Source organism: Xenopus tropicalis, chromosome 2 (assembly GCF_000004195.4).
Source record: "Xenopus tropicalis strain Nigerian chromosome 2, UCB_Xtro_10.0, whole genome shotgun sequence".
In the NCBI taxonomy this organism is placed as follows: domain Eukaryota; kingdom Metazoa; phylum Chordata; class Amphibia; order Anura; family Pipidae; genus Xenopus; species Xenopus tropicalis.
In genome coordinates this window covers 134,629,572-134,645,056 of record NC_030678.2, presented here as the reverse complement: position 1 = coordinate 134,645,056, position 15,485 = coordinate 134,629,572, and the positions used below count along the sequence as shown (strand labels likewise).

The 15,485-nt window shown below is 38.4% G+C and overlaps 1 protein-coding gene across 1 annotated transcript in view; it reads left to right on the top strand.

The window, feature by feature from the left end:
• Positions 1 to 830: 830 nt before the first annotated feature.
• The window catches only part of htr2a (5-hydroxytryptamine (serotonin) receptor 2A, G protein-coupled), a 26,291-nt gene continuing 11,636 nt past the window's right edge, over positions 831 to 15,485 (top strand). Inside the window, exons 1-3 of the mRNA XM_018091674.2 lie at positions 831 to 1,124; positions 1,384 to 2,164; positions 12,300 to 12,500. Coding sequence (XP_017947163.1) covers positions 1,714 to 2,164; positions 12,300 to 12,500 — 652 coding nt within the window. The 5' untranslated portion in view covers positions 831 to 1,124; positions 1,384 to 1,713. The remainder of the gene's footprint in view (positions 1,125 to 1,383; positions 2,165 to 12,299; positions 12,501 to 15,485) is intronic.

Genomic DNA, 15,485 nt, shown 5'->3' with positions numbered 1-15,485 from the left:
GACATGTGTGCCCTCTTCCTTTGGCACCGCTTACAGCAGGGACATTGCAAATGTGCTAAAGGTAATAAATAACCACTAAAATCTCCAGGGCTTGTTGTGTACCAACAGTTATGTGCTGTCCTGGCTATCTCTGTGCAAAGTACAGCTGTGACTGGGTACAGCCCTGACATGGTCCCAATACCACTTCCCTCTCTGTGCCCCAGATGCTTATTCCATGTACTCTAGGTGCTTCAATTCTGTTGAGATTGGACTGTGGTTTCCAGTTATTTTAAACTTCTGTTCTTAAATAATGAAAGATTGTTGAAAGTATTTGTATGTATGTAATGTATGTTTGTATGTTTATGCAGCATTGCAATTTTCCTACAGTACATTATTAGTACAGCTGGGGGGAGAGCATTGTAATTGGACCTGCAAACAATTACATGCAATGCATTTAGAGACAAGGAAGGAAGAGGGTCCCTTCCCCATACAGTGTACAGTTTCCCTTGATGGGTACAAACACGACTAGGAGGCTAATATGTCCATCCATTTATCACTTATTAGAGTTATAGAAGATAACTGCAATAATGTAGCTAGGGCAACCTCTGATAAACTTAAGCACAGAGCATACACAAGTTCATTTTACATCTTAATTAATACATGAGAAATTTCCACAATTACTTAAAAGAAGTGAGATTTTTGTTCCCTAAACAAGGCAAACGGCAGCTATGTTGGAGAATCCCCCTCTTTATGTGGTTGCTACCCAGTATTTATATAGTGGGAGGTCTGAAGAAAAAAACTGAAGCAGGCTTTCTGCGAGAAATTACATTCCTCTTTCAATCAGTGTGTAATCTGGTGAGGGCTGCTTTTCCTCCTGTGTAAAACCTTTGGCATGTCTGTTTCCCTGTAAGAAAAACTGGAATTTCTGCATGTAAACCACTTTCTAACAGAAGGAAAGCAAAAGGCAAGCAGCCCTAAATAGGGAGACCAAAATATCCATACAGCTTTAGCCTGTCATACGTTTGGAAGGGATGAAACTGGCTGAGAGGCATTTGTAAAGAACAGGGGGGGAAGCTGTAACATCTCTTTGTGCAGAACACAACGGAACATGGAATTCACTTATCTTCTTCTGTGGAATATGTAAAGTAAGTAAATGATGCTTTACAGCTTAGTTTTGAATTCTGTTTACCAATGTGAATGTTTGCTTTCTGGTTTGGATCACTAGTTTAGACAGAACTGTTTAACAAACAGCTGGTTCCTATAATCAGTGCAACATGAAACACATACATTAACTTATAGGGGAGTACAGATAATTTTGTGGGTAATTATTAACCACAGACTGCAGGTTAATTACTCCTATTATTAAGCTTTTGTATTTAATGTAAGTATTTTTTTCTGTTTCAGTTTGTGGTTTACCAGCCAAGGAATACAGGTAAAATATGGAAAAACAACGAGAAATATCATTGCCTGACACGTGTTTGCACTTTAAAGATCCGGACCTGCATCATTTGATATCGGCAAAAGGCACTGTGATTATGATGTATTGAACACCTCTGTGTTTGCATGAGTGACTGTAACGGAGGCAGGAGAAAAATGTGCTAAGGACCAAATTACAGTGGACCTTAGGAAATGTTCCTTACAAACCACAGCAGATGGCATGGAACACTTGGGGAACTGTTGGCATTTTCAGGGCCATAATTCTGGATTTTATCCCTGTGGATCTGAAAGAGACCAATGTTGGAAAAAAGTTACTCCCTTTTCTTCCTCCATATTATCTCTCTGCAAAACTCAGGTTTAAACATGGATTTGCATGATAATCAAAACTTTGTAAATTTCACCAAGAGCTCCTTAATCGAAATAAACCACGACAGAAGATTCTACAGGAGCGATATGTTAGCAACAGGAGTTAATACTTCGGAAATTTTAAACTGGACCATGGCTTCAGAAAACCTAACTCATCTCACTACTGAAGGAAGCAAATTTTCTTTGGAAAAGAACTGGCCGGCTCTTTTAACGGTCACTGTTATACTGGTTACCATTGCTGGGAATATTCTTGTCATAATGGCAGTGTCTCTGGAGAAAAAGCTACAAAATGCCACCAATTACTTTCTCATGTCCCTTGCTATAGCTGATATGCTTCTGGGCTTTCTAGTCATGCCTGTTTCTATGTTGAACATTCTGAATGGTAAGTGCCAGGACTAGTTGTTATATGAAGTGTGGTTTACCCATTGTTTCCTTGTAAGACCCTACAACATTTTCTTCATTTTTAATCTACAGATGAGTCAAGACAATGGGAAATTAATTGAGTGTCAGCACAGCAGGCAGTCCTGGGATCTCCCTTGAAAACAGTTAATAATGTTACTATTGGAGGTTTATTATACCCTATATATGTGTAGGATTTTGCATAGTATCTACAAAGAAGATACATATGTGTGCGTGTGAGTGTGTAAACATTAAAAACGAAATGAAAATATTTTACATATTACTTTGCTATTAGTTAAGTAACAGAAGATTAAAAAGAATTACGTACTTAATACATAAAATAAATTGATCAATCGATAGTTAGAGAGATGATAGTGTTTTACTTATTTAGTATTTTTGCTGTCATCACAGACAGACAGATTATCATCTCTGTATACTCCATCTCTCTTTCTCTAGATTCTACATTTGTCTCTTTCTCCGTTTCTCTTTTTCAAGAAAAATGAGTGCAGAGGCTTACTACTCGGTCTTACTGTGCTTGGTTGCTGCAAGCATTAGTAATTGTGAAAGATTATTTAACAAAGTCTCCAGTAAGATATTTCAAGACCTTTAGTTAACTCTAATATTGCATTTAAACACCACTAAAACATTATAAATACACATGCTTCTTTTATGTCTGCAGTGCAACCATTTATGATGATGATTTATGAAATACAGAATGCCTGAGGTTTTTAATTGTACTCTAATCCAAACATATAACAAGCTGAATTGGGAGATCACGAGGATTAACATCAAGCAGAGACTTCAATTAAATGTGCATTTTACATCATCTAAAGCAATAGCAAGCCTGAGTCAATAAGGAAACTGCTGTGTATTCAAAAGCAAATTAACTAGGGTGATCCAAGTGGCATGCAGTGACCAAGAAAGAATAGATTAATAGACTGGAGTAAACCAAAACTCATCTGCTCTTCTTTTGAATAACAACAGGTTATAATATATTTAGCAGAGACACAGCTCCCCTTGCTGGCTGTTTAGTGTCTCTGTAATCAGTGATAAGAAATAGTATTTCTCCTGTTTGTATTGTGAACAGAGATATACAAGGATAGAGATATATGATGATGATGATGATAGATAGATGATAGATAGATAGATAGATGATAGATAGATAGATAGATAGATAGATACAAGGTTCTACAAGGATACACTCACTCCTGACAAAGGCCAAGTTGCATTACACTGATTTAGTAAAACTTCAGCATGAAAACTATTACCATGTAAATGAGCTATGCTGATCATAAAAAGCAATCAGATCCCCAGCAAAGAAACTCCCTTTATTATGAATATTGCAATTGTAGATCACCAACTCTATTGAACGCTTTATTTTTAAAAAGACATCTACTTGTTAAAGTTCATATTATCAAAAAGCACCAGATGTATATTGCACATAAACCTTTGGCCTTGTAATAGTTAAAGGAACAGTAACACCAAAAAATGAAAGTGTATAAAAGTAACTAAAATATAATGTGCTGCTGCCCTGCACTGGTAAAAGTTGTGTGTTTACTTCAGAAAGTCTACTATAATTTATATAAATAAGCTGCTATGTAGCCATGGAGGCAGCCATTCAAAGGAGAAAAGGCACAGGCACATAGCAGATAACAGATAAAACACTATTGTATTCTACAGAGCTTATCCGTTATCTGCAATGTAACCTGTGCCTTTTCTCCTTTTTTCCAGCTTGAATGGCTGCCCCCGTGGCTACACAGCAGCTTATTATATAAATTATAGTAGTGTTACTGTAGCAAACACTCCAGTTTTACCAGTGCAGGGCAACAGTGCATTATATTTTTATTACTTTAAAGCTCTTTCATTTTTTAGTGTTACTGTTCCTTTAAAGGGGCTGATTCACTAAATAGCATGCGTTAAAAATATGATCACTTCTTATAGTTTGAGAATTAACGATCGATTCACAAAAAGGACACTTGTCTGAATTAAGAAGCAATTTTATTGTCATTATTTATCTTGCGTTATTTCGTAGCACGCGATATTAGCGCACACTATTACGCATGTAATAGTGTGTAAACGTTACTACCATTCTGAAAATGCGAGGATGCATCACTCTAGGACGATCACATACTTGATTCTCTTCTTCACAATCCAACAAAACTCCGACTGCAAACTCCATCTCGTCTTCACAAACGCTCACAAATGTTTTTTGAGTAACGCCAATTCCTAGTAGGTTTAATATTAGCACTAATTATTGCAATATTTCATGCTTTTTACGCTTTAAATATGTCTGTGAATTATGTGTTAGTATTATTTCTAATTACCGCGATGCGATGGACATACCGCTTTGCGATAATTGAGATCTTTGCGCATACGAAATGAGTAGTAACGCATGCGAAATTACTTTGATGAATCGATACTTAATTAACAAACACTTTTTAATGCATAAAACTATGCGTTAAGTGTTAACAACCTTAAGTGAATCGGCCCCAAAGTGTCCTTTTTGCTGCGGGCGTCAAAATAATAGCCTCGCGACAAAAGAATAGCCGCGGGCGACAATTTTTTTTGCCACACATTTTCGCCGTTTCGCGAATTTTTTGGCGATTCACGGATCTTTTGAAAGATTCGCAAATTTTCCGGCGAAGCGAAACAGAACAGATTCGCTCATCACTACAACCGTGCCTATTTTCATGCGATGCAATTTGATGCAAATCCATGCCTGGCAGAAAAAATTCGCTCATCACTTTTTTTGATTCACTTATTTGATTTAGTATATTGCCTTAAACTGGCTGCTGATTGATAACGGTTGGTAGGAAGTTTAAAGATAGGGCATTGGTTAAGAAGGAGAAATGTACTGCATGTTGGGTCATTATATGGATGAGGGCTTAATGCTATCTACTAAGAAGAATGAAGGGTGTGTAATACTATTTTGGGCTGGATTGGACCAAAACCAGGCTAGGAGTAGAGCATTGGTTACATGCAACTCTCATACATCAGGATGGGCCTCCGCTATATGGGAGATAGTGATAGAGGATGTTGTTGCACTATACCTCCCACTGCCACTGTGTAGTGTATTGGATATAAATGCTGATTTAAGAATAGATAATGGACGCCAGGAGCTCTTGCAAACAAAGGAACGGTTTATTTGTCCAAGACAAGGTTGTAAATGCAGGGATATCAATACTCACTCAGATGAGGTAACAGGAATTCAATAGCACAAATTATGTTAAAGCAAATCAAGCAGATGAAGTATGGTTTATCCCTTCTCATAAAGAGGTATGGGTAGGATACGACAGCCAACAGAATGGTAGGAGGCAGCTCACCGGTTAATCCCTTCTCTTGGTAGGGTAAGGGCAGGGTTAATTGCTGGCCTATGTCCCTAGCAATTCTGTGTCCCTGCTCTTGGATGGAGCAAATGAGCTGCTCTTTCTATATAAATCCTGACTGTGTAACTCTCCTAGAGAGTCCTATAATATGAATTAACCTGTTCTTACTTTACCTCGTTCACGGGGCCCTGTCCCCGACTTTATTTGGATGAAATGGCTACTGGGGCCTGTGTCTGCACCCAGGCTCAATGGAGTGGTGCATCAGGTAGCAAACCGGCAGCCAAAGAGGAAGTCACACCCTCCTGCTAGACACTATATCAGTCTGCAGGGGGCGTGTACAACCAGGCTAAACCTATAGGGATAGCTTTACAACTGTAACTGAAGTACAAGGGCTTCTGCCCAATAATAATAAAGATGTGAAAAGGTAGGGGATAAAGCCATAGGAAGCTTAACCCTATGGGTCCCTACAGGTGCTATCTTCTAGGAAGAAAAAAGATGGTGATGGTTCAGAAGGGAAATCGTACTGTGCATTGAAAGAATATTGTGAGGACAAGGCCTTAATTCTGTCTTTTAAAATGCAATAGAAAATCAGTATTGGCAACATTTTTGGAGCATCAGATGGGACAATTAACAAACTAACATTAAAACAGTAGTATTAGGTACTATCATGGAATGTCATGGTATTAAATTCAAAAATTTAATGGGGAGATACTGTATTTCACATATATAAAGGGGCCATGTAGTTTTTTTTACAGAAAAATGTTGGAAAGGTGATAAGAGAGATTCAGTGATTCAGCTTTTCATGCAAGTTTCTCCAGTTATTCAGGGAGATATCCTTTTTAATCAGCAAAGTACATTTATATTACTGCAAATGGTTCCTACATTTGTATTCAGATCTTGCTTTTTGTGACTATAATCTTCAAAAAGCAGGATTTGTATTCCTGCCCCAGTACATATAATGGGACATTTTCAATCAGATTTTGCAATGGACATGAAAGAAGAAAAGTTATAAAGTTTTAATTGCAAATGTCTGTTACCTTTTACGTTGCTTTTAATAACTGAAAACTGCCAACTTCTATGCACCAAGTGTCACAGTCATTTTAAGGTTTGGTAAAGATGCTAAAAGCTTTGATTCTTGATAAACCTACATTATTGTTAACCCTGTAGGTGTAGACTATTCATAAAGGGGGTACTAAATATAAAAAAAAAAGAATTAGGCTAGAAATTCTACACTTTTTGGGCTTATGAACCAGTCCATGGCCACAACAGCCCTTAAGCAGGAAAGATCTGTGCCCTTAAAGATGCCCCCAGTAGCTCCCCATCTTCTTTTCTACTCATTCACTGCACATGGTTTGTCCTCCTGTTAGTTACAGTATATAAAGGGCCAACTCATCATATACAATGTATACACAATATAAAATTCACAATACAAGGCTAATTAATTTAGTTTTACAATACACATTGTTTTTTGCCTTCCTCTGGATCAACTTGTAGTTAGGCAGGTTAGGTATAGGCATTATGGTTGAACTTGATGGACGTATGTCTTTTTTCAACCCAACTTACTATGTTACATACAGTAGCAGCATAGAAACCAGTGCAAGTTGAGAGTGCCAACAGCAATACATAGCGCACTGAGCATGTGCAGTGTTCTGGACACCTAACAAGATCAGAAAACTGGGAAATGGTATACAAAACGTTAAAAGAACAGATCATTATTGTTATTGGGCTGCTGAACTGTTTGGGTTTTTCTGCTATTTAAATCACTATACCTTAAATAAACCCAATAGGATTGTTTCACCACCAATATGGATTCATGCAGCTTAATTACCATCAGGTACATGGTACTGTTTTATTATTACAAAGAAAAAGGAAATCATTAAAAAAGTTGTTTAAACTCTATTGGGAGATTTCTTCCTATAATTTGGAGCCTAACAATCCACTATACAGAATGGTCTTTAGTTCAAGAAATAATAACAGAGTTTTTATGATTAAAATAGTAGGCAAAAAGCACAAGCACAAGCCCTATTCATTGAACTCAGGAGGGATACTGCCCCTTTAAGAAATACTTTCTTCAGCCCCACCAAGACTTTACTAGATCCTTACAGAGACCATGTTTTATTCAATAACACAGACCTCCTTGAATAATCCAATCCAAGTAAAGTGTTGTGGAAAATTGTATAGTTGCTGAAGTGACGGTTGTCAAGTGGATTCACCAAAACTATTGCTAATATAATAACAAGCTCAAAATGGGCAAGGAGCTATATGAGACCTGTTCTGGGAAACCCCAAAATATTCCCAGTAATCTGCAATAAAATGCACCTCTTTTTTTAATAATCCAGCCTTTTTACCTGAATTGAAATAGGCAGAAAACGCTGCACAACGAGAAGAGGTGACCGGGCCCTGAGGAAGATTGTGGAGAAGGACCGATTCCTGACCTTGGGGGACCTGCGGAAGCAGTGGACTGAGTCTGGAGTAGAAACATCCAGAGCCACCGTGTACAGGCGCGTGCAGGAAATGGGCTACAGGTGCCGCATTCCCCAGGTCAAGCCACTTTTGAACCAGAAACAGCGGCAGAAGCGCCTGACCTGGGCTACAGAGAAGCAGCACTGGACTGTTGCTCAGTGGTCCAAAGTATGTCATTCGGAAATCAAGGTGCCAGAGTCTGGAGGAAGACTGGGGAGAGGGAAATGCCAAAATGCCTGAAGTCCAGTGTCAAGTACCCACAGTCAGTGATGGTCTGGGGTGCCATGTCAGCTGCTGGTGTTGGTCCACTGTGTTTTATCAAGGGCAGGGTCAATGCAGCTAGCTATCAGGAGATTTTGGAGCACTTCATGCTTCCATCTGCTGAAAAGCTTTATGGAGATGAAGATTTCATTTTTCAGCATGGCCTGGCACCTGCTCACAGTGCCAAAACCAATGGTAAATGGTTTACTGACCATGGTATTACTGTGCTCAATTGGCCTGCCAACTCTCCTGACCTGAACCCCATAGAGAATCTGTGGGATATTGTGAAGAGAAAGTTGAGAGACACAAGACCCAACACTCCGCTATCGAAGCATCCTGGGCCTCCATAACACCTGAGCAGTGCCACAGGCTGATTGCCTCCATGCCACGCCACATTGAAGCAGTCATTTCTGCAAAAGGATTCCCGACCAAGTAGTGAGTGCATAACTGAACATAATTATTTGAAGGTTGACTTTTTTTGTATTAAAAACACTTTTCTTTTATTGGTCGGATGAAATATGCTAATTTTTTGAGATAGGAATTTGGGGTTTTCATGAGCTGTATGCCACAATCATCAATATTAAAACAAGAAAAGGCTTGAACTACTTCAGTTGTGTGTAATGAATCTAAAATATATAAACCATGATATGTAATAAATATTGTGGATAAAAAGGCCTTTCACACATCCATCACTATTTACTATATAATACAAAGAAGTTGTAAAAATCATCATGGGAATATATGCTTATACAAGGTGCTTTGAGATGTCATCAGTTGTAATCAGTGCTTAGTGATGTAATTTCTGTCACATGACTCACTGAAGCTTGTGAATGATAATAAATAATGAACCTGCTGTTGTAAAATATGAGGATATTGGAAGTCTCCTTGAAGTTCCATGACCTGAATAAAAGCACTTGGCCTTCAGTGCTTTTATATGGTCATGGAAATACTTGGTGAGTTATACAGATTAGAACCTTTTACCCAGAATGCTCAGGACCTAGTTTTCCTCTTAGCAGGACCGAAATGTTTACAAACTAATAAAAACTTTTTCATTCATTCATAAGTCCCATGAGTGCTCCATTTTATCATGTGGATATTCATTCCTCTTGGATGCACCTGGGCCATTTTCCCAATTTTGGCTCAAGCCCCTTTTACGCTATCTAGTATTTACTCAGACACAATTTAGCTTATAACATTATTACAGATACAAATAAAGATTGTTACAGCAATTAACCGGTTCATTACAATGTTTTTACCATATTTTTATGGTTCAGTGCCACCATTACTTTCTTTAGATACCCCTAAGGGCATACCCTGTCCATTATCTAACACATTCTGTTTCTTTCTGATTACGTTATTTTCTCATTGTCATTAGAGAGATTTCTTGCTCCTCTGAGTGCTGAGCAGCTAACTGTACCTCAATTCCCCTTCCCTCTGATCCACAAGGAAGGAGTATAACACACGCTGATGGGGTCAAATTTATATTTTCAAAAATGCCCCTGCCTTTTTGCTAATACTGACATTATTTACATGAATAGGCTGAGCATTTCTCTAAAAGCTAATATTTCTTAAAGGAAAACTATATCCCCTGAATGAACACTTAGCTAACAGATAGTTTATATTATGTTAAGTGACCTATTAAAGAATCTCGACAAACTGGAATACATATAATTAAATATTGCCCTTTTACATCCTTTTCCCTTGAGCCACCATTTAGAGATGGGCTGTGTGCTCCCTCAGAGATCACATGACCAGAAATAATGCAGCTCTAACTGTAACAGGAAGTAGTGTGGGAGCAAGAGGCAGAACTCTGTCCATTAATTCGCTGATGGGGCCTAGCATGTATGTGTGCCTTGGCTTGTTTGTGTGCACTGTGAATCCTATGATCCCTGGAGGTGGCACTTAATTCTTAAAATGGCAATTTTCTATTTAGGATTACCCAATAGCACATACTACTAAGAAGTATATTTTAATGAATATGGTTTATTTAGATGAAGCAGTGTCATAAATATGAGCTTGTTTATGCAATTAATTTTTATAGAGACCTACATTGTTTGGGGGGTATAGTTTTCTTTTAACATTTGCCCTTTCAAAGGTAAATCAGGCTCAGGCATGTTCAGGCAGGTAAAGGAGTTGTTTGCAAATGTAGATATAGAATCCCTGCTCTAAAGTAAGACCGTAACTTTTTCACAAGAAAATTAATGATCTATTTTTTCATAACTATTCTACATAAAGGACAAGGAAAGGCTTAGTCACTTGGGGGTGCCAAAATGTTAGGCGCCCCCAAGTGACTTTAATCGCTTACCTTGCACCCAGGGCTGGTGCCCCTGTTAGGAGAAAACCGCAACAGCCTGGGGTACCTGTAGCGAGATCTTCCTTCTTCCGCGTTTCTTCTGCTGGCGAAATCCCTGGGCCGGCGCATGCGCATTACAGTGAAATCCCACTGTACTAAGTTCTTTTAGGTACATTTAGATCCAAAACATCTTGACTTGGCTTCTTTTTTGTCAAAGCATTTTCTAAATTTCTTATCTGGCAAGCAAGTAATTAATGGGTGTGGGCTGTGTGATATTTAGTTGAGACTCCAAGTACAAAGCAATAAATAATATTTTGAAAGTCTGCCTTTTCCTTATATAGACTTTTCCTTATACAGATTATTTACTTTGGAATTTCTCACCTTGCTAATCCAATATCATAGCTTTATTTGGCATTTCTTCTAGTTTTTGGATGCCCTCTACCCTCAGTTAGCCCTTTGTGATGCAACATGAAACTTTTCATTGGGTTCCAGATTATCAAAACCATAACATTCTGTTCTGAAAGTTCTATGTTTTCGGGATAGTACAGTACAGTATTGATGGGATGTATTACCAGAATGTTAAAAAAAAACCACAAAGGTGCTTTTTACAAAATAAATGCAGGCACCTCAGTGTGTGCAATATAATAAAGTGCTGCATGTAATAGTGGAGCTATATAATAATAATTACATATTTGATTAAAATCATTATTAGAAGTAATGTAATTGAAAGAGCAAAATTTCCCTAATTTTAGTAATCCACTGGGGACTGGGGGTCCTAGGGTCTAGTGCTTGTTTTTAACTGTACTACAAGATATTTTCCTGGTTGCTAAGGAGCAAGCCGTCCGCACTCAAGGGAAATTATATTGACACTTAGGTTATAGGTTACTGTTGAGACCTGAACCTGAGTATTATCTCCAGCTCTACAACCCATACTTCAAAAATACATTAATAATCTAAAGGAAAGGGGCTGCTGAAATAGTGTACTTGCTATAAGACCATACTAATCAACAAAATAGCTTAACATTTAGAGAAAAGTAAGGTAAGTTATGATTTAGGTAACAGGGGTATGAATAGAAATCAGAAATACCATATAGTAGTCTGAAGTGCATTTAAAGAACAAAAGGAGAGGAGGAGATACAACAATAACAACACATAGTACAGAAGGCTAAGTCCATGGAACAGAATTTCAGCAGACGGTGGAGGGATTTAAAAATCCACCAAACAACATATTGCTGCTATCAGAAACTGAAGTTACTCTATTTTAATATCTTTTTTTGGCAGACCAATAGGGTAACGCCTTTTCCAGCTAGTTTTCCCCTGCACTTTTTTACTTGATGCTCCTTGATAGTGCCCCAGGAATACATGTGTTACATATTCAAACCCATTTCATGACCAAACCTCTTCCTCTGCAAAAGATCTTGTTTACCTTAGTTCAGCGACAGCTGGGAAGTCACAAATTTAAGGTTTCTTCCCTCATCAGATACTTGTTCATTGGTTTGGGGCATTGCATTGTCCGTCTGTGTTCATTCTACTGCCAAACCATGGATTCTATACATTTATTTCAATAGAATGATTTTGTAGAACTCCTAGTGAATACTGTAGTTGTCACTGAGCCCATGACTCAAGCAGCCATTTAAAAGGATCTTTGAAACACTCCTCTGTATGAGGAGTCATACATTGAAGAATGCAGTAATATGTATATTTAGGCAAGAACAACATGATTATTCATGCATAGACTAGAATCTGCTTTTAAATAATGTTTTTCTCATTTGTAGATTATGAATGGCCTTTACACCGAAAGCTTTGCCCTGTGTGGATTTATTTGGATGTACTCTTCTCTACTGCCTCTATCATGCATCTCTGCGCTATATCTCTGGACCGGTACATTGCAATAAGAAATCCAATCCATCACAGTCGCTTTAACTCAAGGACCAAGGCTTTAGCCAAGATAATAGCTGTATGGACCATTTCTGTGGGTAAGTAAATTTGATGCAAGGCTTTGATGTTGCAGATGTGAAAATTATGTTTTATTTACAGCACCATTATTAAATAAAAGTACACCCATAATTTGATAGTATGTAGACACATTGGAGGTCAAAACTCACTTTTAATCTCGACTTCTTAAAGGGGAAGGAAAGGCTAAGTCACTTGGGGGTGCTAAAATGTTAAGCATCCCCAAGTGACTAAAATCGCTTACCTCGTACCCCGGGCTGGTGCCCCTATTAGGAGAAAACAGCACCAGCCCAGGGCACCTGGGGCGATGCGCTTCCTCCTTCCACCTTCGTTAAGCCTTGACTGTGAGTCAGGCGCATGCGCAGAAGAGTGAAAAAGCCGACTTCTCTGTTAAAGTTCAGCTTTTCACTCTACTGCGCATGCGCGCGCGGCTAAGGAGGAAGCGCTGCAGGTACCCCGGGCTGGTGCTGTTCTCTCCTAACAGGGGCACCAGCCCGGGGTAAAAGGTAAGTGATTCAAGTCACTTGGGGGTGCCTAACATTTTGGCACTCCCAAGTGACTTAGCTTTTCCTTCTCCTTTAACAAGGTGAGCCAGGGATCACAAACCTTGGAGAGTCATTATTTAACCTAGCTCACCACCGAACCCCCTGACAGGTTCTTTAAAATGACTACATTTTCCTTTAGTTCAACCATTCCCTTGGTTGGTGATCTACCATTAAAAAATATTTGGTATGACCAATGGCATTATTCATCCCCTAACAGTGTAGATACTAGAAGTGGAAACCTGGATATCTGGATTTGCCAGCTCTTGGCTGTTATACCCATCTGTTAAACACATGGTTAATCTGCAGTATTTTTTTTTTTTACTGCAGACACGTGGGGCCCATTTATCAACTCTGGGCAAATTTGTCTGTGGGCAGTAACCCATGGCAACCGATCAAATTATTGCATTCATTGTTCTACCTGCAACTGGCTGAAAATAGACAATTACTGATTAGTTGCTATAGGTTACTGCCAATGGGCAAATGTACTAATTGCTGATAAATGAGGCCCACATGTGCAATGCAAGGAATACATCCTTTAGGTACAACACCCTGATCTAGAACTTGGCTACTTGTAATTTGGGAACTGTGGCTATTTGCAATGTTGATAATTGTGGGTACTGGCATCAGCATCATATTTGGCAATTCAGTTTGAACAATGGGTAAAGGGAACAACCCCAGCAAACTGTACAGTTAGTAAAAATGAACAATATGTACTGCACCATATAAACAAAATACACTAAACTGCAGTGGTCACTTATACCCAAGTACATTTTATAGTTACAAGCAGTGAACAATGGGTACCCCAAGCATTGGCACTGACACCCCAGGCATATTATATAGTTGAAGGTTCTGGGCCACAAAATACATTATACAAGAAGGTAGGTACTGGCATCCCAAGTGAATTATGCACTGCACAGTGGATACTGGCACTACGAGTGCCCACTCGTTTATACTGTATATACTAAGGCTGAAGTGTAAGTACCCACGGCAACCAATAATGTACTTTGAAAGTGCTTAAAATTAAGCATGCATTGACACAAAGGAAACCTGCAATTACTCTCAGGCTGGACCTTCCAGTAATTCCAGGGATCCCATAAAGTGTTGCATCAATAGTTACAAATAACTGTGAGCCTGAAGTGACCTGAATTTCAGACATAAATGCACAACATTTTTTATAATTTTACCAAAATGGAAACAAATGTGTGCAATGCTCAGAACACACATCTCAGTTGCACCTTATACAGTTAGAAGCATAAAGTATTAACACCATATATTATTCGGAACCTAGTTCAACAAGTAAACTTGGGATGCCAACTGACATTTTTTTCTAGGCAGCATTTTGCCTAGAAATCAAGTTTACCCAAGAAACTGCAACTTATGCACATTGCATAAATATGGACCAAAAGCATCTATCTTGGTAAAGCATAAAAAAGTTGCAGCATGCGGTTTTCAACCTGCCTTTGTGTTTGATTGCTGTCACAGAACCCTGGAATTATCGCAGGTCCAGGCTGACAGTAATTATAGTGTTCCTTTAAGTCAATGTATGCACTTGCCTGTAATTCAGCAAATTGCTGCTTTCCACAAGATCCCAAGGAGGACGCACATACTTTTTTTGAAGAGCGTGAATGTATGCTGAATTTTAAGTCCATTTGTGCAGTGATAAATTTGTGCCTGTGTTTATAAATAACCCTTTTTTAAGTACATTATATACAAGAAGCTGTGGGGACTGGAACTTTAGGCATATTATGTATGTTAAAAGGGAGTGGGCAACCAGGATTTACAGTTTTTATCATATCCGGCAGAACATGAATTTGATCTAGCTGTTTATTTATTTCCCCTGACAGACTAGAAGCAAATACTATATAGTGAATAGATATATCTAGCAATCCCGAGAGCCAGGACTGCACAATATCAATTTCCTGCCATTATATGAAGGAAAGTAGCGTGTCAGAGAATGTATAAGTGAACACACGATAATATCTTAATCACATATCCTTTGTTGCCGCAGGGTGTGATGTTACTAATTCATTTTCCCTTGTGCACAGATTCCCTTCTCCTTGAATGTCAATAAGCTTAGCATTGTCTTAACATCTCTTCACATATCCATAGGTCTTCTACATCAACAATATCACAAATATAGTTTTTTAATCTGAAAATTATTTAAGAAGTGTTAATAAAAACTAAAAACTCTCTTACAGCGTGAATGATGGTATCATTAAAGTCTATATTTACAATTCAGCAATTTAACCTTGATGTATAAATCTCCTGTCTTCTCTCCCCCACTCTGAACCAATTTATGTTTGCAAACGTGTGCCTATCTGCCCATCTATGTGAAATGATTAAAGAAAACCTGCACCTCCCCCCATCTTGTTATATGCAATAATCTCTCTATCATACCAAATTATTATTGCACCTTTCCAACCTGCACCTCCCCCCCATCTTGTTATATGCAGTAATCTCTCT